The 21,831-nt window shown below is 42.7% G+C and overlaps 3 protein-coding genes across 4 annotated transcripts in view; all 3 read left to right on the forward strand.

Moving 5' to 3' along the window:
- The window catches only part of LOC121536894 (lambda-crystallin), a 35,407-nt gene extending 23,646 nt beyond the window's left edge, over positions 1-11,761 (forward strand). Inside the window, exons 6-8 of the mRNA XM_041844528.1 lie at positions 5,172-5,280; positions 9,109-9,215; positions 10,306-11,761. Of these exons, the coding sequence (XP_041700462.1) occupies positions 5,172-5,280; positions 9,109-9,215; positions 10,306-10,404 (315 nt within the window). The 3' untranslated portion in view covers positions 10,405-11,761. The remainder of the gene's footprint in view (positions 1-5,171; positions 5,281-9,108; positions 9,216-10,305) is intronic.
- Positions 11,762-11,853: 92 nt separating this feature from the next.
- gjb8 (gap junction protein beta 8) lies at positions 11,854-15,328 on the forward strand. Its single transcript, XM_041844529.2, has 2 exons — positions 11,854-12,072; positions 12,821-15,328. The coding sequence occupies exon 2, from the start codon at positions 12,841-12,843 to the stop codon at positions 13,657-13,659; it is 819 nt and encodes a 272-aa protein (XP_041700463.1). The 5' UTR covers positions 11,854-12,072; positions 12,821-12,840; the 3' UTR covers positions 13,660-15,328.
- Positions 15,329-15,812: 484 nt separating this feature from the next.
- LOC121536896 (gap junction alpha-3 protein-like) lies at positions 15,813-20,903 on the forward strand. Of its 2 annotated transcripts, none has more exons than XM_041844531.1 (3): positions 15,813-16,136; positions 17,247-17,308; positions 18,744-20,903. In XM_041844531.1, the coding sequence occupies exon 3, from the start codon at positions 18,779-18,781 to the stop codon at positions 20,102-20,104; it is 1,326 nt and encodes a 441-aa protein (XP_041700465.1). In that variant the 5' UTR covers positions 15,813-16,136; positions 17,247-17,308; positions 18,744-18,778; the 3' UTR covers positions 20,105-20,903. The 2 variants fall into 2 exon arrangements, with proteins under 2 accessions (XP_041700465.1, XP_041700464.1); XM_041844530.1 differs by having other exon boundaries at positions 15,813-15,976.
- The last annotated feature ends 928 nt before the right edge of the window (positions 20,904-21,831 follow it).

The following is a 21,831-nucleotide window of genomic DNA, read 5'->3' on the forward strand; positions in this document are numbered from 1 at the left end:
GAACCCTAGACTGTATGATGTGAACAGTGAATTCTAAGATTTTCTATGACGTGACACTCACTTCCCTATCCTGGTCATCCATATCAGCAGAAAGAGAGCTATTTTTGCAAGGTTTCCCAATCATATAATTTCAACATTCTTAAAGGAAGTGAAAGCACAAATCATTGTAGATGTATGTTACAAAAAGCAAAGATCAGAATCACATGGTAAGAAGTGCTGAAGTCTCAGATAATTTCCACAGTCACGACGGCTTTGCTTTTGTGGCTCTTTCTCTGGCCTAGTACTGGACATCAAACCTCTCAAGCTTAAAAAAAGAAGGCCTCAGTCATACTTTTGTCAGGTCACTGTCTGCCACTCATTTGGCGATTCCAATTAGCATTGATCTTCATGACCCGTTAAGAGTCAATGGACCCCAACCCAAGAGGATAATTATTCTACTTCCATGGTCTTCCTTGACCTGAAGCATACAACAACAGGGTTTACATCCCAGTGGAATGCACACAGACAGTCGGAACAGGCCAACCTACTCGATTAGCGCTTCAGTCTGGATGTGCATTAGCTTAGCTCTTCAGTCTGAATGTGCATTAGCGTGTAACACTGTAGTGTCTTTAAAGAGTTACTCTCGGCTCATAGACGGGTTAAGTGAGCCTTCAGAGTGAAAGTCACAGCTCTTGTGAGCTCAGTCAGTCCACTCAACAAAGCGGTGTGGTCACGCTCCAATGGAAATCCAATGGAGTCTGTTACTGAGAACGCCGGCGTTGTTTTTAGTTCAGAGAAACGGTGCAGGGAACTGAGCATCTTCACGTTGCATCCATTCCCCACCCCCCCATATGCATCCCATCTGTGTGTAGATATTTACGTCTTAACACTGCCCTGTAGAAACTCAGACGCATGTCTTTATGACATTCCTTACTGAAACGGAGCCAGGCAGTGATTTGTACCTCCTTCTTGTTGAGCTGGTTGCCATCTAGGTGAACCAGCGAAACTGGCTGACCTACTCTGTGTCCTCCAGCTAGTGATTTATATGGGTTAATGTTTAGTATCCCAGTATTGACTGAACATGAATGGTAGTTAAAGAAATTGTATGGAACCTTTGTGGAGGAATAGTGCTAAACTTAAGCAATAAGGCCAGAGGATATGTGGTATATGGCCAATATACCACAAACCCCCGAAATGCTGTATTGCTATTATAAACTGGTTACCAACGTAATTTAAAACAGTAACAATTAGATTTTTGTCATACCCGTGGTACACGGTCTGATATACCATGGCTTTCAGCCGATCAGCATTCAGGGCTCGAACCCCATACAGTGCCGTGAAAAAGTATTTGCCTCATTTCTGATTTTCTCTATGTTTGCATGTTTTTTTTTTATACTATATGATATCAGATATTCAACCAATACCTAATAATAGGTCAAGGCAACCTGAGTAAAAAAAAAAAAATAGTATACTTATTTCATTTATTTAACAAAGTTATGCATCACCCAATTCCCCTGTGGGTGAAAAAGTAATTGCCCCCTTACACTCAATAACTGGTTGTGCCACCTTTAGCTGCAATGACTGCAACCAAATGCTTCCTGTAGATGTTAATCAGTCTTTCACATTGCTGTGGAGGAATTTTTGCCTAATCTTGCATGCTGAACTGCTTGCATGCAGAACTGCTTTAAGTCAGCGACATTTGTGGGTTTTCAAGCATGAACTGCTCGTTTCAAGTCCTGCCACAACATCTCAATTGGGATTAGGTCTGGACTTTGACTAGGCCATTCCAAAACTTAAGATTTGTTGCTTTTTAACCATTTTCATGTAGACTTGATTGTTTTGGATCATTGTCTTGCTGCATGACCCACCTGCGCTTCAGCTTCAGCTCACAGATGGATGGCCTTACATTCTCCTGTAGAATTCTTTGATACAGAGCATAATTCATGGTTCCTTCTATTAAGGAAAGTCGTCCAGGTCCTGAGGCAGCAAAGCATCCCCAACCCATCACACTACCACCACCATTACTTGACCGTTGGTATAAGGTTCTGACTGTGGAATGCAGTGTTTGGTTTTCGCCAGACATAATGGGACCCATCTCGTCCAAAAAGTTGACTCAAGTTAGCCAAAAAGCACCTGGATGATCAAGACTCTTGGAAGAATGTTCTATGGACAGATTAGTCAAAATTTTAACTTTTTGGACGACAGGGGTCCCATTATGCCTGGCGAAAACCGAACACTGTAACATTCCACAGTAAGAACCTTGCATGGTGGTGGTAGAGTGATAGTTTGGGGATGCTTTGCTGCCTCAGGACCTGGACTACTTGCCTTAATAGAAGGAATCATGAATTCTGCTCTGTATCAGAGAATTCTGCAGGAGAATGTCAGGCCATCCGTCTATGACGGAGCTGGGTCATGCAGCAAGACAATGAGCCAAAACACACAATCAAGTCTACATGAAAATGGCTAAAAAGTAACATATTTTAAGTTTTGGAATGGCCTAGTCAGAGTCCAGACCTAATCCCAATTGAGATGTTGTGGCAGGACAGTTCATGCTTGAAAACCCACAAATGTCGCTGAGTTAAAGCAGTTCTGCATGGAAAAGTGGGCCAAAATTCCTCCACAGCGACGAGAGAGACTGATCAACAACTACAGGAAGCGTTTGGTTGGAGTCAATGCAGCTAAAGGTGGCACAACCAGTTATTGTCATAAGCGTCAGTGAAATGCGGTGGGCGAAGTCAAACACAGGACACAGAGCTGGTCAGAAAACGTACTTTACTAGAAAGTAATCTGAGAATACACAATCTCCACACAGGGAGGAAAATAACCCGCACACTAACGACTGCCGATAACAATAACAATCACACAGTGTAAGGCAGAGGGTTAAATAGGGAAGACAATACTACATAATGGGAAACAGGTGTACACAATCAAGACAGAACAAGTAGACCACAGAAACATAGATCGGTAGCAGCTAGTACTCCGGTGACGACGAACGCCAAAGCCTGCCCGAGCAAGGAGGAGGGGCAGCCTCGGCTGAATCCGTGACAGTTATTGAGTGTAAGAGGGCAATTACTTTTTCACACAGGGGCAATGGGTGTTGCGTAACTTTGTTTATGAAATAAATGAAATAGGTATGTAATTGTTGTGTTATTTGTTCACTCAGGTTTCCTTTTATTTAATATAGGTTTAGGTTGAAGATCTGATAACATTCAGTATCAAAAATATGCAAAAGTAGAGAAAATTAGAAACGGGGCAAATAATTTTTCACAGCACTGTAGTTTATAATACCTTTCACTTTCAAACTTTTTTTTTGTCATTTAGCAGACGTTCTTATCCAGAGCGACTTATAGTTAGTGAATACATATTTTTTTATACTGGTCACCCGTGGGAATCGAACCCACAACCCTGGCGTTGCAAAAGCCATGCTCTATCAACTGAGCTACATCCCTGCCGGCCATTCCCTCCCCTACCCTGGACGACGCTAGGCCAATTGTGCGCCGCCCATGAGTCTCCCGGTCGCGGCCGATACTTTGTTATTTACCAGTCTGGGTCAATATCAATTTAATCACTGCCAATTAGCTAATGCAGATATTTCAGTATTTTCTGAATATATTACAGCATTTCTGAACTGAATCTCCTCAATTCACATGTAATAATATTGACACACTTTGCTTATCTTAAAGCCAGCATCAACTCAGCTGTTGGCATGTTATCATCGTTTACCTAGATACACACACCTAGCCTCGGTGCATGACAATGTAAATTCACCGTAGGGTGTGGCTCACTGTGATGTCACAGTTTGGGAATCTGGTCTATCTGTCAGAAAATGTGTTGATGTGGATGCGGTGGGTGAGTCAATCGCAGGACACAGAGGATCAGTCAAAGCGACTTTATTGTACTTGTAAATAGACACAAAAAGAAACGGCCTCAAACACAGGAGGCGAACAAAATACGCGCAGTGCGTAAAACACTAAACTCAGACAAGGCATCGAACCTACAACACACGACATGTGGAACAATAACACACAACTACAAAACATAACACGGGGAAACTTATAGGTGACATAATCAGGACAGAATACGAAACAGGTGCACTAAACTAGACATGACCAAACAAACATCGAAAACATCAAACGGTGGCAGCTAGTACTCCGTGGACGACGAACGCCGAAGCCTGCCCGAACAAGGAGGAGGAGCAGCCTCGGCGGTATTCGTGACACAATCCTGCATGGTTTGGCCTAGAACTCTCCTGTTGATATGTCTCATTTCGTCATTAGCACTCAGACAGAGGAAGTTGGAAACATTTAATTGTACGGTACTGTACTGTTAACACCAGGGGTTGGGCTCCCTGGTAACTAATAGGAAATTATATGGCATCAATAGAAATGTACTAGTCACATAGCCTATTTAGAATAATTCAACTTAGTTGGTAACTACCTGGTATCTAGTGGTGTTATTATGATTTTACCTTGCAAGTACATAGGCCTACCTGGTCATTTGCTGTAAAAGTTTCAGAAAGCTGAGTGTTATGGTCTTATGTAGACCTAATGATGGAGAGTTCAAGTGAAGTGTCACTGATATTAATATTACATAACATACCCCCCAATCACACACACACACACACAGAACTTGGCCTTTGAGTCCAAGCCAGCATCGGAAAGCGGAGTGGCTGAGAACGCAGCCAGTAGCCCCCAGTGATTACAGCAGAGGAAAGGACCCTTTTCACGGCTGTCCCCCGCCTGGACGCCGCCTCGCGATGCCAAGATAACGGGCCCGTTGTTGGCCCGCGGGAAGCAAACAAAGACGACCCTGTCCCCCTTCCCCTCTAGATCTGTGTGCGAGCTTTGATTTCCCCCTGGTTAGCCAACAGGTATCTGTTGAGCAGTAATCTGACCCTGTCCCAGGCCTGGAGTAGCCTTAATGCTGCTCTGCTCTGGTGGGATGAAAGGAGAAGGTTCTTCTAGTCTACTGCTCCCTCAGCCCTCCTGACAGACAGACAGACAGACAGACCAGTGGTTGTTGGGCAGGTAGAGCACTTCAGTGGGGAGCACAGTGTCCCTAGCATCTTATTAGGGGTGTCATTTAGGGTGAATAGCCCCTCGTCTGTGTCCTCCTTGGTATTCCGATTTGGGGGGGTGGGGTCTTTTTCAGTCTTTTGTTGAATCTGAGTTCATTGCTTCCTACCGTTTCAGGACGGTGTCATCTCAGTCAAGGACATTGACCTGGTGATGTCAGAGGGGCTGGGAATGCGTTACGCATTTATTGGTCCCATGGAAACCATGCACCTCAACGCAGCTGAAGGTAAGTTCCTCCTTTGACTTACACCAAATAATAAATATTTATATACTGTCCTGTGTGATTGTGACAAATTAACCATGTACGATGGTCACACAGTTGTGTGAGGGGCAGAGCTTATGACCAGACTGTGATATTAGGGTTCAAAAAGGTCGCTCTGCCAGACCCTGAACAGCTGATGAGAGGAGGGGGAACTGTGGCTGCCATCAAATGCCTTACATGTTTCAGTCCCTTTTTACCATATAAGTATATATTGGGGGATGACGTGGTTGTGTGTTTTAGAGAGAGAGAGTGGGAGTGTGTGGGTTGGTGTATGTGTTTGTGCGTGCGTGCGTGCGTGCGTGCGTGTGTGTGTGTGTGTGCTCACGCGTGATTCTGTGAGAGTCTGAAACATCAAATAGATGGAAAATATGAAAGGGCAGTGTGAAAACTGGAAAGTGACACTGCTCTGGCTGCACCACCGTGCTCAGAGAGAGAGAGAACACTTTGACAGAACAAAGCTGTCTTTTGATCAACACAGGTGAATGAACTCCCTCACACCAGTCATCTAAAACCACTGTCACCAGGGGAGAATACATGTTGTACAGTACTCACACGTTCTACTTTACCTGTTTTGATTTTCTCTTAATTATCATTTTATACCAGTCCTCTGGTGTTAGTCCATGGTCATATTCCCAAGTGGCAAAATAAGAGGCCTTTGTTAGCCACATTCTAACAGTGGTACTTCAGTGGAGCATGTAGTTTCTAAGTTACCTGTGTGTTTTCATTTCTACCTTTGCATCCAATAAACATTCAATAAAAACAACAGTGGCATGTGTTACATTATGTTGCTCAGGTCCTCCAAAGGTTACACACTCCTGTTATCACTGTAGGTCCTCTAGTCCAACCAGTCCAATCAGATAGTAAAACACTCAGGTCCACTCCTGTTATCACTACAGGTCTTCTAGTCCAACTAGTCCAATCAGATAGTAAAACACTCAGGTCCACTCCTGTTATCACTATAGGTCCTCTAGTCCAACCAGTCCAATCAGAAAGTAAAACACTCAGGTCCACTCCTGTTATCACTATAGGTCCTCTAGTCCAACCAGTCCAATCAGATAGTAAAACACTCAGGTCCACTCCTGTTATCACTACAGGTCTTCTAGTCCAACTAGTCCAATCAGATAGTAAAACACTCAGGTCCACTCCTGTTATCACTATAGGTTCTCTAGTCCAACCAGTCCAATCAGATAGTAAAACACTCAGGTCCACTCCTGTTATCACTATAGGTCCTCTAGTCCAACCAGTCCAATCAGATAGTAAAACACTCAGGTCCACTCCTGTTATCACTATTGGTCCTCTAGTCCAACCAGTCCAATCAGATAGTAAAACACTCAGGTCCACTCCTGTTATCACTACAGGTCCTCTAGTCCAACCAGTCCAATCAGATAGTAAAACACTCAGGTCCACTCCTGTTATCACTATAGGTCCTCTAGTCCAACCAGTCCAATCAGATAGTAAAACACTCAGGTCCACTCCTGTTATCACTATAGGACCTCTAGTCCAACCAGTCCAATCAGATAGTAAAACACTCAGGTCCACTCCTGTTGTCACTATAGGCCCTCTAGTCCAGTGGTTACCAACCAGGTGTGCTAAGACCCCTGGGGGTACTTGGCCCGTCCACATGGGGTACTTGAAGAGTCATGAGACCATTGGTAAAATGCACATGAGGGGGTACTTCAGGGGTATTCCGGGCAGAGCAAAATTCCGTTGTTGGTACAGTAACCGAAAAAGGTTGGGAACCACTGCTCTAGTCCAAACAGTTCAATCAGATAGTTAAACACTCAACAGTCCACTCTCTGCTCTGGCTGAGTAACAATCATTTCCAAACAGGACACAGAAGAGCCCTTACACCCAGAAAGCTGAGTCATTTTATCAGACAGAAGGAGCCGTGCACTTATTTTGTTCAGACTATTGAAGCAGAAGAGAGAAGGATCTTTGAAAACAGCCCATCAGGTGAGGTCTCTCCCACCAAAAACAAAACTCTGTGAGAGAGCTTAGTTGGACGTAGCTGGCAGTTATCACACTGAAGTGTTAGCTTTAGTCTGTCCCTGTAATGTTCATGTACACATTCAATGTTCAACTTGGGAGTAAGAAACAAATGAACAAGCTTTTTACACCTAAGAAAGAAGTTGACTAGTTTTAATGTTTTAACCCACTTACTAAATTCATTCAAATACACTGAACAAAAATATGAATGCAACATGTAAAGTGTTGGTCCCATGTTTCATGAACTGAAATAAAAGGTCCCAGAAATGTTCCATACACACAAAATCCTTATTTCTCTGAAATTGTGTGCACAAATTTGGTTACATCCCTGTTAGAGACAATTTCTCCTTTACCAAACTAATCCATCCACCTGACAGGTGTGGCATATCAAGAAATTGATTAAACAGCATTATCATTACACAGGGGCACCTTGTGCTGGGGACAATACAAGGCAACTCTAAAATGTGCAGTTTTGTCACAACACAATGCCACAGATGTCTCAAGTTTTGAGGGAGCATGCAATTGGCATGCTGACTGCAGGAATGTCCAACAGAGCTGTTGCCCCAGAGAATGTAATGTTAATATCTCTACCATAAGCCGCCTCCGTCGTTTTAGAGAATTTGACAGTACGTTCAACCGGCCTCACAACCACAGACCACGTGTAACCACACCAGCCCAGGACCTCCACATCCGGCTTCTTCACCTGCGGGATCGTCTGAGACCAGCCACCCGGACAGCTGATGAAACTGGACAGCTGATGAAACCGTGGGTTTGCACATCCAAAGAATTTCTGCACAAACTGTCAGAAACCATCTCAGGGAAGCTCATCTGCATGCTTGTCGTTCTCACCAGGGTCTTGACCTGACTGCAGTTTAGCGTCGTAGCAGACTTCAGTGGGCAAATGCTCACCTTCGATGGCCACTGGCATGCTGGAGAAGTGGGCTCTTCATGGATGAATCCTGGTTTCAACTGTTGGCGAGCGGTTTCCTGATTTCAACGTTGTGAACAGAGTGCCCCATGGTGGCGGTGGGGTTATTATATGGGCAGGCATAAGCTACAGAAAACGAACACAATTGTATTTTATCAGTGGCAAATTTAATGCACAGAGATACCGTGACGAGATCCTGAGGCCCATTGTCGTGCCATTCATCCGTCACCATCACCTCATGTTTTCAGATTTGTACACAATTCCTGGAAGCTGAAAATGTCCCAGTTCTTCCATGGCCTGCATACTCACCAGACACCCATTGAGCATGTTTGGGTGACGCCCTGGATCGATATGTACGACAGCATGTTCCAGTTCCCGCCAATATCCAGCAACTTCGCACAGCCATTGAAGAGGAGTGGGACAAGATTCCACAGGCCACATTCAACAGCCTGATCAACTCTATGTGAAGGAGATGTGTCGAGCTGCATGAGGCAAATGGTGGTCACACCAGATACTGACTAGTTTTCTGATCCACGCCCCTACTTTTTTTTAAAGGTATTTGTGACCACCAGATGCATATCTGTATTCCCAGTCATGTGAAATCCATAGGTTAGAGTCTAATGAATTTATTTAAATTGACTGATTTCCTTATATGAACTGTAACTCAGTAAAATCTTTGAAATTGTTGCATGTTGAGTTTATATTTTTGTTCAGTGTAGAATACAACTAGGCATAAATGACTTGGAGCACTTTCATTCTTGGTCATGTGAGACCATACAGATCTGTTTTGTTACTCTATACTTCTGAACCGAATACAGTAAGATCTGCCCATTGCCTTAAAGTCTAGCCAACCATCTCTGTCCGGTCCACTCCCCCAGGTCTGGAGGATTATCTCCAGCGCTACAGAGAGGGCATGAAGAGGGTTCTGAACGCCTTTGGACCTGTTCCCGAATTCTCTGGGGAGGCAGCCGAGTGCATCAACAAAGTAGGCTTATGTGTTTGTGTGTTGTACTGTTTGTACTAACTCCTCTAGATTCTAGGACTAGGTCAAATGGCTTCAGATTTTGCTCATCAAGTACAAGAAGGTATGAAAAACTGGGTTAGTTCAAAGAGGGCAATGTTAACATTTGGAACATTAAGTCCAGCGAGCTCAAGGGCGAGCATTCTACAGTTTTCCCCCTCTAGTACTATATCCTGTTAACTAGACGTTACTTAATCACATGCCGTCAGGCTGTTCAAACCTCATTCTCCACACTCCGATGGAAGCCGTCATGTGAGAACACCCTGACCATAAGCGTAAAATATTTCACAAGCGTAAAATATTTAATATTGGACCGATTTTAAATGCATATAATTGCAGAGGTTCCCAAAGAGCTCTATGCGTACCCCTGGGGGTTCTTTCCCAGGTCCTCGAGTCTTGGTTCATCCAGCCATGCACTGCAGAAGTCATAGTAAAACTGCTTTTATACTATTTTTATCGCACTCTAAAGTAGGAGTTGTGTTCTGATATTATGAGGGGGTCCCTGATGAATTTGCTATCACAAAAGGTGTCCCGACGCTGTAACCGCAGACCATGTGTAACCACGCCAGCCCAGGACCTCCACATCCTGCTTCTTCACCTGCGGGATCGTCTGAGACCAGCCACCGGACAGCTGATGAAACTGTGGGTTTGCACAACGGAATAATTTCTGCACAAACTGTCAGAAACCGTCTCAGGGAAGCTCATCTGCGTGCTCGTCATCCTCATCAGGAGATGTGTCGCGCTGCATGAGCCAAATGGTGGTCACACCAGATACTGACTGGTTATATGATCCACGCCCCTACCCTTTTTTTAAGGTATCTGTGACCAACAGATACATATCTGTATTTCCAGTCATGTGAAATCCATAGATGAATGAATTTATTTCAATTAACTGATTTCCTTATATGAACTGTAACTCAGTAAAATCTTTGACATTCTTGCATGTTGCGTTTTATTTTTGTTCAGTGTAGAATTAAGAGAAGAAACTATGCATTCTCTCTCTACTTGTCTCATTTCCCTTTCTCTCCCTTCCTCCTCTGATGTGTCCATATAGGAGATGTGTGAGCTGATCCCAGCTGACCAGCAGCACCTGTCTGCCAGGAGAGAGAGGAGGGACCAGCTTCTCATGGGCCTGGCCAAGCTCAAGAAGTGACCCCAGGACTATCACCACCACTGATGAACAGGGTGGGATGGGGTATGGGACTCTGCTGTCCATCACTCAGCCAAAGAGCATGGTGATAAGAATGACCTGATCTCTCAGTGGTGCTTACACTGGGGATGTTACTGAATACTGTAGCCCTGAGTCCTCAAACACAATCAATCAACTCATCTGGGATGTTACAGTAGCCCTCACACACAATAAACCAATCTAGGGATTGATTACCATGTCATCTCAGAAATCTAACCACCACATGTTTTATGCAATCAACAAGTTGATCAGACAAGGGAATTAATGGTTTGGTCATACCACAATGGCTTCTTGAATTATGTATACGAAATGTTAATGTGAAAACCTTATGGGAGATTTTTTTATTAAAATTGTGAATTTCTCAAGAATGTTAATACATTTGAATTTTTCCTTCACAATAACACAGATGCACAACAAACAGTGTTCTGTACTATATCTGGTATTTTCCTTAGGTCTCCCAAAAGAGCAGAATCGCTAGATTGATCTTCAGTCACCATAACTTCATGCCTACTTTGTTGTGGTAATCTTGATTTTACAGAGGAAGTTTACATCATCACTTGACCAAGCTGACTGTCTCATGACGATTTAGCCCTTGATCATGACTCTCAGTTCCATTACATTACGCAGAAGAGTCATTGGACGAAGGCTTCTTCTGTAGGGGGGAGTTTTGTTAAGACCCGGAACGCTCGGTCTGAACGTTAACACGCATTGCTTGCGGTAATGTTTTGGAAGCATAAGGACCTTATCTTTCATATCGGCGGGAAATAATCATACTAATAACAAAAAAAAGTTACATTAATACACACCTTTATAGGGTTAGGGTTCCCACACGGACATATTTCCATGTTACAGCGCTTGTTTAGGGAGACAGAGTGGACTACCTTCGCTAGTTGGCTATCTGAGTCTCTGAACACCTGTGTGTAAATGGAAGACAGACGCCACAAACACGATGTCACTGAAACATACTGCCGACTGCAACTTGTGCTAAAACTGGTTAAAGCAGTGTGATGTGATATGAAAGTAGAGGGATTTATGTTTCTAGAACCATGCTGCAATTGAGACTATTCACGTTTATATGGAGTATTTGGCTGTTTTGGCTTCCAGAGCCAATTCGCCCTTTAAACAGGACATGTAAGGTCCTTGGACTAAGGAGTAATATTAGGCTCCTTCAGTCCAATATTGGGCTAATGATGACTGTGTGCTTTATAGCTTGAACCTTAAATTAACACTGAATTCAAGTGTATCTGTCTGAAGTGTCTATAATCAGTCAATGTGAAATTAATGTGATTGTTTTTGCTTCAAATAAACAAATCACAGTGTATTTCAGTGAAATTAGTTCAAACTACACGACCGACACATTAATCTAAAAGTTACACACTCCTGAACAGACTTCCGTTTTCTGATGAGCGCTGTTTTTCTACGTCCCGCCCCCTAGCAGGTGGATTATCCTCAAGTGAAGATCATAAAAACTCCGGTACATCTCATCAGAGTGCACACGCGCAGCTTTCACAGTCAGACCTACTTCCAAACAACTCACTTTTCCCCTCTGCTTTGTTTGGAGTTTCTTGAAACGACGGCCTTAAAGAGCACCGAAAACTGAAAATAATGGGAGTTTGCTGAAATTCAGAGAAAGTGAGTGCTGTGATTTGTGAATCCGATATTTTGTGGGGCATACTCACCTGTCTTATTCGTCTTTATGTAATGATACAGCCACTGGTGATTGTTTTTATTTCTTCTGATGTTTAGGATTTTAGTAAAGGAATTATTGTTGTTTATTTTTTTCCCAATATACAGGTTAGAATTTACAGATTAGAAATTCGACAAGGAAACCGAACATGATATGATTCATTGGCAAATTGTTATGGACAGTTTACATTTTGAATTTGTTTGTTCGTGTAACTTGATTAAAATGCAGTCATAGTAACTAGCAGCAGCCCATTTTAGTAAGTGTATATTATATAATAAACTAATGCTAATTTATTGATTCTCTTAAGTTAATGGAATTCACTTTCTTGTGTACTGTTTGATATGATTATTCATTGTTTACTACACTGTTTTATCCATCTGTCAATATAGCCTCACTTTTGATAGCCAGTGTTGTGTAAAAGTAATTACTTGAAAGAAAACACATACATTATTATATAGTTTGATTAAATTGTATTGGAAAGAAACACCACCTAGTGTTCAATTGAATACTTCATAGTTGGACATTTTGGTTAGGTTTTTCAAATATCTAATTGTAAAAGACAAAATGAAACACTTAACAGTGATATAGGCATACTGGTCTCCTTCCCAGTGCTGTTTGGTTTTCTGAAAATGAAACCTTTTTGAAGTCCACTAAGAACTGAAATTAATTTGTTTCCATTCTTGTGTTCTCCAGGTGGTGAAGCTGCTGTAGAGATGAGTTGGGGGGCTCTGTACGCCCAGCTGGGCGGGGTGAACAAACACTCCACCAGCCTGGGGAAGATATGGCTGTCTGTCCTCTTCATCTTCCGTATCACCATCCTGGTACTGGCTGCAGAGAGCGTGTGGGGAGACGAGCAGTCTGACTTCACCTGCAACACCCAGCAGCCCGGCTGTAAGAACGTCTGCTATGACCACTTCTTCCCTGTGTCGCACATCCGTCTCTGGTGCCTGCAGCTAATCTTCGTGTCTACACCGGCCCTGCTGGTGGCCATGCACGTGGCTTACAGGAAGCGTGGGGACAAGAGGCACATCATCGCCACGGCCTTGCACAGCGGTGGTGATGACAAGACCAGGCAGGTGGACCTGGAGAGCCTGAAGAGGAGGCGTCTGCCCATCACCGGGCCTCTGTGGTGGACCTACACCTGCAGCCTGTTCTTCCGCCTGATCTTTGAGGCTGGCTTTATGTACGCCCTCTACTTTGTTTACGATGGCTTCGCGATGCCTCGTCTGGTGAAGTGTGAGCAGTGGCCCTGCCCCAACAAGGTGGACTGCTTCATCTCACGGCCCACAGAGAAGACCATCTTCACCATCTTCATGGTTGCTTCCTCTGCCATCTGCATGGTGCTCAACGTGGCCGAGCTGGCCTACCTCATCGTCAAGGCCCTGATGAGGTGCTCCACCAGGATGTCTAAGAAGAGCCGCGCCTATGCTCACCCCGATCAAGTGATCACGGCCAAGTCTCTACTACAGAATAAAAAGAACGAGATGCTGCTGTCATCTCTTACTGATTCCTCCAGCAACAAGACTGTGTGAGCACAGCCCAGTGCCAATGTTCTTCCCCATTAGACAACAGAGAACTAGGAAGTAGAAACCTATCAGTGTTTTGTTACCATGAGAAGAGAACATGCTTGTGAGGACATACCTGTAGCAGCTGAGAGGACTGGCCTAACCCTGAGTCTGCTTTTGTAGATAATTTTTCAAATTCCAGTCCTCGAGTACAACATCAACACACGTTGTTGTAACCCTGGACAAACACGCCTGATTCAACTCATTGAGGGCTTGATGATTAGTTGACAAGTTCAATCATGTGTGCTTGTCCCAGGGCAAAAATTCTAATGTGTATTGTTGGGGTATTCGAGGACTGGAGTTGGGAAACACTGTTGTAGAGGATATTACTTTCTCTGTGCCTTCCACTATGTCACAAATATAGAGCATTGCCCTGACTGACCCATGGGGTAACGTTTTAAAGGGTTAGCATTTTATATGTATTATTGTTTATTGATCTCGGTGCTTGTATGTTTGAGCTACATGTTTGTTCAGGTAGTTTGGGAGGTTGAACAGCAGTGACAAATGGGTCTAGAGCGCCACCTTCTGGTTTACAATGAGCGTGCAGGAGTTTAATATTTTATTGTGGAGCGCAACCAGAATTGGTTTACGTTACTTGTTCAGCTTTTGTGGGAGACTTTACCAAAGCAGAAGTGTGCAGTATAGCTCCAAGTTCTATTTGAGGCATTCTAACAGCGGCGAGGGAAATTTCTCGAGTACCAAAGCAATATTAAAACAGTGCCTTCGTCTATTAGCAGTGTCAAATAGTATGATGTACATAATGGTGTAAATTGAGCATTTACATTTTAGTCATTTAGCAGACGCTCTTATCCAGAGCGACTTACAGTAGTGAGTGCATACATTTTCATATTTGTTTGTACTGGTCCCCTGTGGGAATCGAACCCACAACCCTGGCATTGTAAGTGCCACGCACTACCAACTAAGCCACACAGAGCATGATGTATTCAGGTGAAGCCTATTCCTGGACTTAAAAAGCATGTTCAATGGGAAAAACTGACCCTCTGAGCATTATGCCAACTGAGACAGACATATAGCCTATTGTTGTCAAGACTGATTGTAAACCTGGCTACAGAGCCTAACTGGGGGTATCGTCTTTCAGCTTGTTCCTTGTTTTAGCCACTGAACTAATCACTGCACCTCTTTCAATGTGAGTAAGCGGGCTGATCTGCAGGCAAAAATGGCCTGTGTTCTGTCCAAAAATGCATGTAGAAGTTGGACCATAATAACTTGTATCACTGTAGTGACAACCTGACTGTTACCTGTGAAAAGGCAAGGACCGTTTTACCAATGAGATGCATCACACACATTTGATGTCTCATGATTTGGACATTGACATGGAAAGCACTCTGTAGGCTAACTTTTTCTCACAATCTTCACAGTTGTAGGGGCACTTTTTGTTTGTCTGTTTTTATATTGTGACTGTTTGGAGGAAATGCAAAATTCGGAAGTACAAATATTTCCTGGACATTTTTGAAAGCCTCAACATTGTCACACTTTCTTTATAACAGCTAGAGCCTAGCTATTAATGTACAGCTTTCTAAACTGCATGTTTTTTGAAAAATGAAGGATGTTTGTATTATTAGATCTGCACTTTGACCCTGGGTCTTGACTGTTTAATAAAAAAACATAAATAATACTGTGTGTTTACTTAATGCTTTCACACTATCTGTTGTAATAACAACGATTGATTGCATTGTTATCAACCTCCAGTCACTGGGATGCGCTTCTCTGGACAACCAAGAGAGGGCGAGAGGCTATGTGGGTGACTGGATTTGCAGTGTAACAAGTACATTTTATTCTAGTGAGGTGTAGAATCATAAATTCCTAAATCACAAATGTAAGACTATTTTATTTGACAGGCCTATGTTCTCGCCAGAATTCCAAATTAACTATTTCTCACAGATGGGTTACTGTATTGTCAGAAATGGCCAACTTCAGTCACTACAGGCCAAAGGTCAGATGTAAAACCATGAAAGAAGAACCAACTTTTCCCGGATGGTAACATGCACCCCCAGACTCCATACCCTATTTGACGCTTGAAGTTTATAGGGGCGTGGCGTGCATCGGTCCAGGTTGATGACTTTCTGAATTCACTCATGCATGGTCACACAATGTGACAGTCGCGATGGCTGGGAACGGGAGGGAGCTGCACTTCGCGGAAACCAATCTTCATGTTCAATTCGCCTCGAAAAACTAACTTTTCTTGCTCAAGTTTGGCGGCGAATCCACGTGTGAAGAAGTTTGTGAATGAATAACTTGGCCTGGCTGTGTTTAAAAGAGTTTGGTAAGCTGGCAGAGGTGCCAGGATTTGGGGAAGGGGGAAGAGGGGAGGGCACCAGCTTCCTTGGGAGGTCTGTAGGCTATACGACGCACTCAAAATATGGCACCAATGGCAGATGGATATTGCTTTCGATATTTAAATTGGGCATCTCCTGTCAAATAAGGTATGATTGAAATGAGGTGTGAATATCTTTCCTGGCACTGTCGTCCTAGACCATGATGCTGGTGACTGGTAACTCGTATCAATGCACATTTTATTTAATTAACATTTAAATGTTGAGGATTTAAATATGAGAAATTACAGTAGTGACCTATTGTAATCGGGGTCAAACAATAGGATAACAAAGGTATCGGGGAGCTTAAATAAAGCCAGTGGCCACAAAGCCTATCGGGCACCCTCTGTATTGTCGACTTGTCAGGCAGCACACTTTGTAGGTTACTGTTGGCTATCTGAACTTAATCTAGTTAAGCATTGTTACTTATTTAATGGTCATCAAAACCTTCATAAATCATCTGATATTCAATCTATTCGATTTGTATAATATGATGAGACATTTTCTGGACTGATACACGTGTTTAGACAAAACAAATGTTGAGACAACAAAGAACATGCAACATTCCAACCTTATCAGATAGGCTATTTTAATACTGTAGTCCTTATAATAGCAGTAATAATGATAATACAAATAAATATTAAACAAATAACTTTTAAAGCATTTTGATTTTTGTATTTGTATTTTTGACTATGTGCTTTATACAGTCATTTATTTATCCAATCGTTAGGTGCGCGTTTCTTTTCGATCAAAGTATTTCCCTTGATCAGCACTTCAAATGCTGATGAGACAAGCATTCATTTGGGGTATGGTACTTTTAATATGTTTATAATGTTAACACTTTTAATATATATTTCATATGTATTTGCCATGAAGAAAAAACAAAAATCCCACAATATTTTCATCAGGATACAAACTATGCGGTGGGATATTGATATGGTGAGAGAAATAGGTTAAAACTCTCAACTCTCGACATGAAAATTTCTTTGCATATAAATTCTGTGTCTAAATGTCTTGTTTTTCCAATCTAATTAATATCTTAATTTATGACGTCAATTACTATTTATGAATCAGAGCATGGTAATTTTCACTTCAATAAGAGTTAAAAAATACTAGTAAACCAAAAAAATACCTATCACGTGTGCAAGTCTGCTTAAAGATAAGGGAATAAATAAAGAATGGATGAATATGTTAATTGGTTTTTCTTTTTTTTCTTTACAGGTGTCATATTTATTCTGAACCCTAGTCGATGGATTTATTACCCTCAATACAAGAACATTTGAGTAAGTTCAAACTATTTTATGTTTCTGCTTGTGTTTTGCTTTTGGTGTGAATAGTAGATTGATAGGCCTTTACTGGCAAGTTCATGTGAACAACGCTAACCAAGCGCTATACATGGATAACAAAGGTCAGTATTTGGCTTCATTCTCCTGTATTTAACAGTGTTTCTTGTGACTAGGGCTGGCAAATGTTGTGCAATGTCTTAGTTTCAAACATATATTCAGAGGTTAGTTAAATATCATTCTCATAGCTTGTTTTTGAGGATCACATATCGGGAAAGTGTAATCTGATTATTATGTTTGGTTTAACTTATGCAGTATGACAATGTACATTATTAGATAGTTAATAGCTTAGTCAATATATGTAATTGTGAATATGGTGTCTTTGCATTTATTGGCTGCAATTTCTTATACAAATGACCATTAAATTGCCATTAAAAGAGCACACATTTTTCAGAGGCCATTGGTTATTTTTCTCTCATCCTTTTTTAACATGTGTGTTACAAATGTATTAGATTTAGCTAATGAATTATCAGCATGTTAAAAGAGGCCTATAGCTGCCCCCGTTCTCAATGAAAATGTAATTCTGTACATCACAGGCTATAAAGGCCTATTAGATGTTGAACATTGTATGTTATATTGTTGGACTTGACACCTATGGCTCTGTAACAGTGGGAGTCAGGGCCTACACACCGCAGGCCAACCTCTGCTCACTGCTGTTTTTCAACATTATAATGTTGATCTCAGCAAATGCCTGCTGGGCAGTGGAGCGAGCAGGTGAGAGAGAGAGAGAGAGAGAGAGAGAGAGAGAGAGAGAGAGAGAGAGAGAGAGAGAGAGAGAGAGAGAGAGAGAGAGAGAGAGAGAGAGAGAGAGAGAGAGAGAGAATGGGAGTGTATGGGAGTGTGTGTGTGCGTGTATGTGTGACAGTGACTGAGTGAAAGAGTGGGAGAGAGAGAACAGGAGAGTGAAAGAGTGTTAGCATAAATGTCAGGTTCATAGTTAAAGCTAAATAGTGCTAAATAGTGAAATAGGGGGCTTCACAAAATTATATGGCATTACAGAACATTTCTATACTGTTCACTTGCTTTGACCGATTGTTCGATTAAAACAATTGATTTAGCGGTTAACGTCAATGACTTCTTCAAGGCCATTTTATGGAATTCATTTTAATAAGTGCTTAATGTGTTGTGCCGATGTTAAGTGTGATTAACCCTTTGTATGTTTGTGGGTGACGAGACCATTGCTTGCTCTCTCTAGGTTTGTAGTGCTTTTCTGTCCTTTATCCCACTGCAGTTTATGCTGGGTTATTCATGCTTTCTGTTGGCATCACTTTAACAGGTGTCCTGGCATCACTTTAACAGGTTTGCTGACAATCTCTTTCCATCCTCTCTGTCTTTTCTTCCCCTGCTCCCTCTCTCCTCCCTCTGTTCACTCCAGACTGTACTTTCTCCCTAGGCTAGAAATCTTGAAGCATGGGTGACTGGAGCTTTCTGGGGCGGCTGTTGGAGAACGCACAGGAACACTCGACAGTAATCGGCAAGGTCTGGCTGACTGTCCTCTTCATCTTCAGGATCCTGGTGCTGGGAGCGGCAGCTGAGGACGTGTGGGGCGACGAGCAGTCTGACTTCACCTGCAACACACAGCAGCCTGGCTGTGAGAACGTCTGCTATGATGAGGCTTTCCCCATCTCGCACATTCGCTTCTGGGTGCTGCAGATCATCTTTGTGTCCACGCCCACACTCATCTACCTGGGTCACGTACTGCACATCGTCCGCATGGAGGAGAAGCGGAAAGAGAAGGAGGAGGAGCTGCGAAAGGCCAACAGACTCCAGGAGGAAAAGGAACTCCTTTACAATGAAGGAGGGGATGCAGGGGAAGGAGGAAGAGGTGGTAAAAAAGAGAAGCCACCTATCAGGGATGAGCATGGCAAGATCCGCATTAGGGGTGCCCTGCTGCGCACCTATGTGTTCAACATCATTTTCAAGACCCTGTTTGAAGTGGGGTTCATTTTAGGTCAGTATTTTCTTTATGGCTTCCAGCTGAGGCCACTATACAAGTGTGCACGGTGGCCTTGTCCCAACACTGTGGACTGCTTCATATCTAGGCCCACTGAAAAGACGATTTTCATAATATTTATGCTTGTGGTGGCTTGCGTGTCTCTTTTGCTGAATTTGTTAGAGATCTATCACCTTGGGTGGAAGAAAGTTAAACAGGGAATGGCCACCCCTGATCATGTGTTGTTGCCCCGCTCTGATGGTGTGGGTCCGGAGTCTATAACTTCTGCCTCCAGAACTGCCCGTCCCAACCTCAGCTACCCACCGACGTACACAGATGTGACGGCTGGGAGTGGTGCGTTCCTGCCGCCCAAGGTAGAGGCCTCCACGGTAGAGTTCAAGATGGACCCCCTGCAGGAGGAGCCCTCATCCTCCTACTACATGAGCAGCAACAACAACCACAGGCTGACCACGCAGCAGAACTGGGCCAACCTGGCCACCGAGCAGCACACTCGGGAGGTGAAGGCCACCTCCCCCTCCTCTTCCCCCTCCTCTTCCCCTTCCTACGCCCCGTCCTCTGATAGTAAGCAGCAGCCCTGTGATGCTGCTCCCCCCACCACCACCAGCAGCCCCAGCTCCAGTGGGGGCAGTTTGAGTGGGGGGAATGTTGATCAGGAGGAAGGCCACGTCACCACCACAGTGGAAATGCATGAGCCCCCCGTCATGGTCACAGACCCTCGCCGGCTCAGCAGGGCCAGCAAGAGCAGCAGCATCAGAGCCAGGCCCAACGACCTGGCAGTATAGTCAGTTCCCCTAAATACACCTCCAACCTTCCAAAGCCCTCCCAACCCCCCCAATGATTTTTCTATAAAATAATAACTAAATAAAGAATAATTGAGGCAATGTGAGGCAAGGGTCTGGATCTGGAGTTGTTGCCTAGTATATAAATATATTAACAGCTGTTGATATCAGTGCAATCGGTGAGTTGTAGCATGCGCATTATGATAAAAAAAATGTGCAGTGTGATTGTGCAATGTGCGTTAAAATGGTCTCACAGGCCGAAGGCTTCATTATACTGGACATCAGGGGATATTAGGGTTCTCATTCCAGTTTAAAATGGCCAAGTAACTTTTTTGTTTGATTTCGGTTTCAATGGCCTAGTATGTGTCAATGTGCTCTTGTCAACAGTGGTTGTTGTTGTTGATGTGTTTATTTGATGAACATAAAAGCCTATTTATTCCAATTAGGAATGATACTGTATATTCATCAAGTCGTTAAGTTCGATTAGCAAATTGCTGAGAACCAACTTTGAATAAAACTGTAATGTGGAACAAGTACAGGGTGTTTTGAAACCAGTTGTTTGTTTAGTATGTTTTCTCTTATGCTGTTATACAAGTTTAGCCTTTCTTAAAGGTCTCAATATCAAATAATTTCTGGATAACAATTAAGTACCTTACTGTGATTGTTTTCAATTAAAATGGTGAAAAAGAAACAAAAATAGCTTCTTAGCAAAGAGCAAATTCTCAGAGCAAGAATGTTGTTAGGACTGTCTGGGAGTGGTCTGAGTGGGGAGGGGAAAACTGAAAACTAGCTGTTATTGGCAGAGAGGTTTGCAACTCTCTTTCTTATTGGTCTATTAACTAATTTACCGCCTGGTGATGTCACCAGGCAGGTCAAAACTCCATCCCACCAAAACAGGCTGACATTTCAGGCAGCTCTTACACTAAAGGGCCATTATTACATTTTACATTTTAGTCATTTAGCAGACGCTCTTGTTCACAATTTTACAGTATTATTCCAACCTCAGTGTGGAAATATAAAATACAGGAAAATCACGTTTTTAACTGCACTGGGCCTTTAAAATACATTTTTTTAAACTCGTTTCTTGGTGTCTCATAGAAAGTCCATTGCAAGACAAACTAAATCCAACAGCATGTATGCTCTCATCCTTTCTCTAGGATGAAGAATATTGTACAATGTCTGAAATGACACAGATATGGGGATAATAAAATTTGCTTGTTCATTATTGAACTTTTATCTTGTACTTTATGACACTTCCTGAATTTCACAGTCTAAATTACTTTTATAATATTCAGGAAATAGCTTAGCTATCAGTGTTTGGAAATACATTTTTTGTATTATGTGTTTGAAGAGTAATGGTGGAATCTGTAAATACAAAACTACAACTCACTGATTCACTAACAGGTCTGCAGGTGCATTTCTTTGTCTTAGTTTTACCCAGGATCCACTTACTGAACACATCCTTTACACAAAAACTATAAGCAGATTATGGGTCAAAACTAGGAGTTGAATGTATTCTTGTAGTCCACAGCTGTTATTACTGTAGGTTCCATGGTTCCAGACCCTGCTCCTACATTTGATTCTCGAATGCAGAAATTAAGCAAATAACGTTTTTTTTTTGCCTGAAATTAGAAAGCATACTGCCATATGCACAATGAAACGTTGACATCCAATTTTCAAGAGGTTGAAAACAAAATAAACCAAATGCTTTCAATTAAGAGGGTAAATAA

This window comes from Coregonus clupeaformis, chromosome 23 (assembly GCF_020615455.1).
Source record: "Coregonus clupeaformis isolate EN_2021a chromosome 23, ASM2061545v1, whole genome shotgun sequence".
In the NCBI taxonomy this organism is placed as follows: Eukaryota; Metazoa; Chordata; class Actinopteri; order Salmoniformes; family Salmonidae; genus Coregonus; species Coregonus clupeaformis.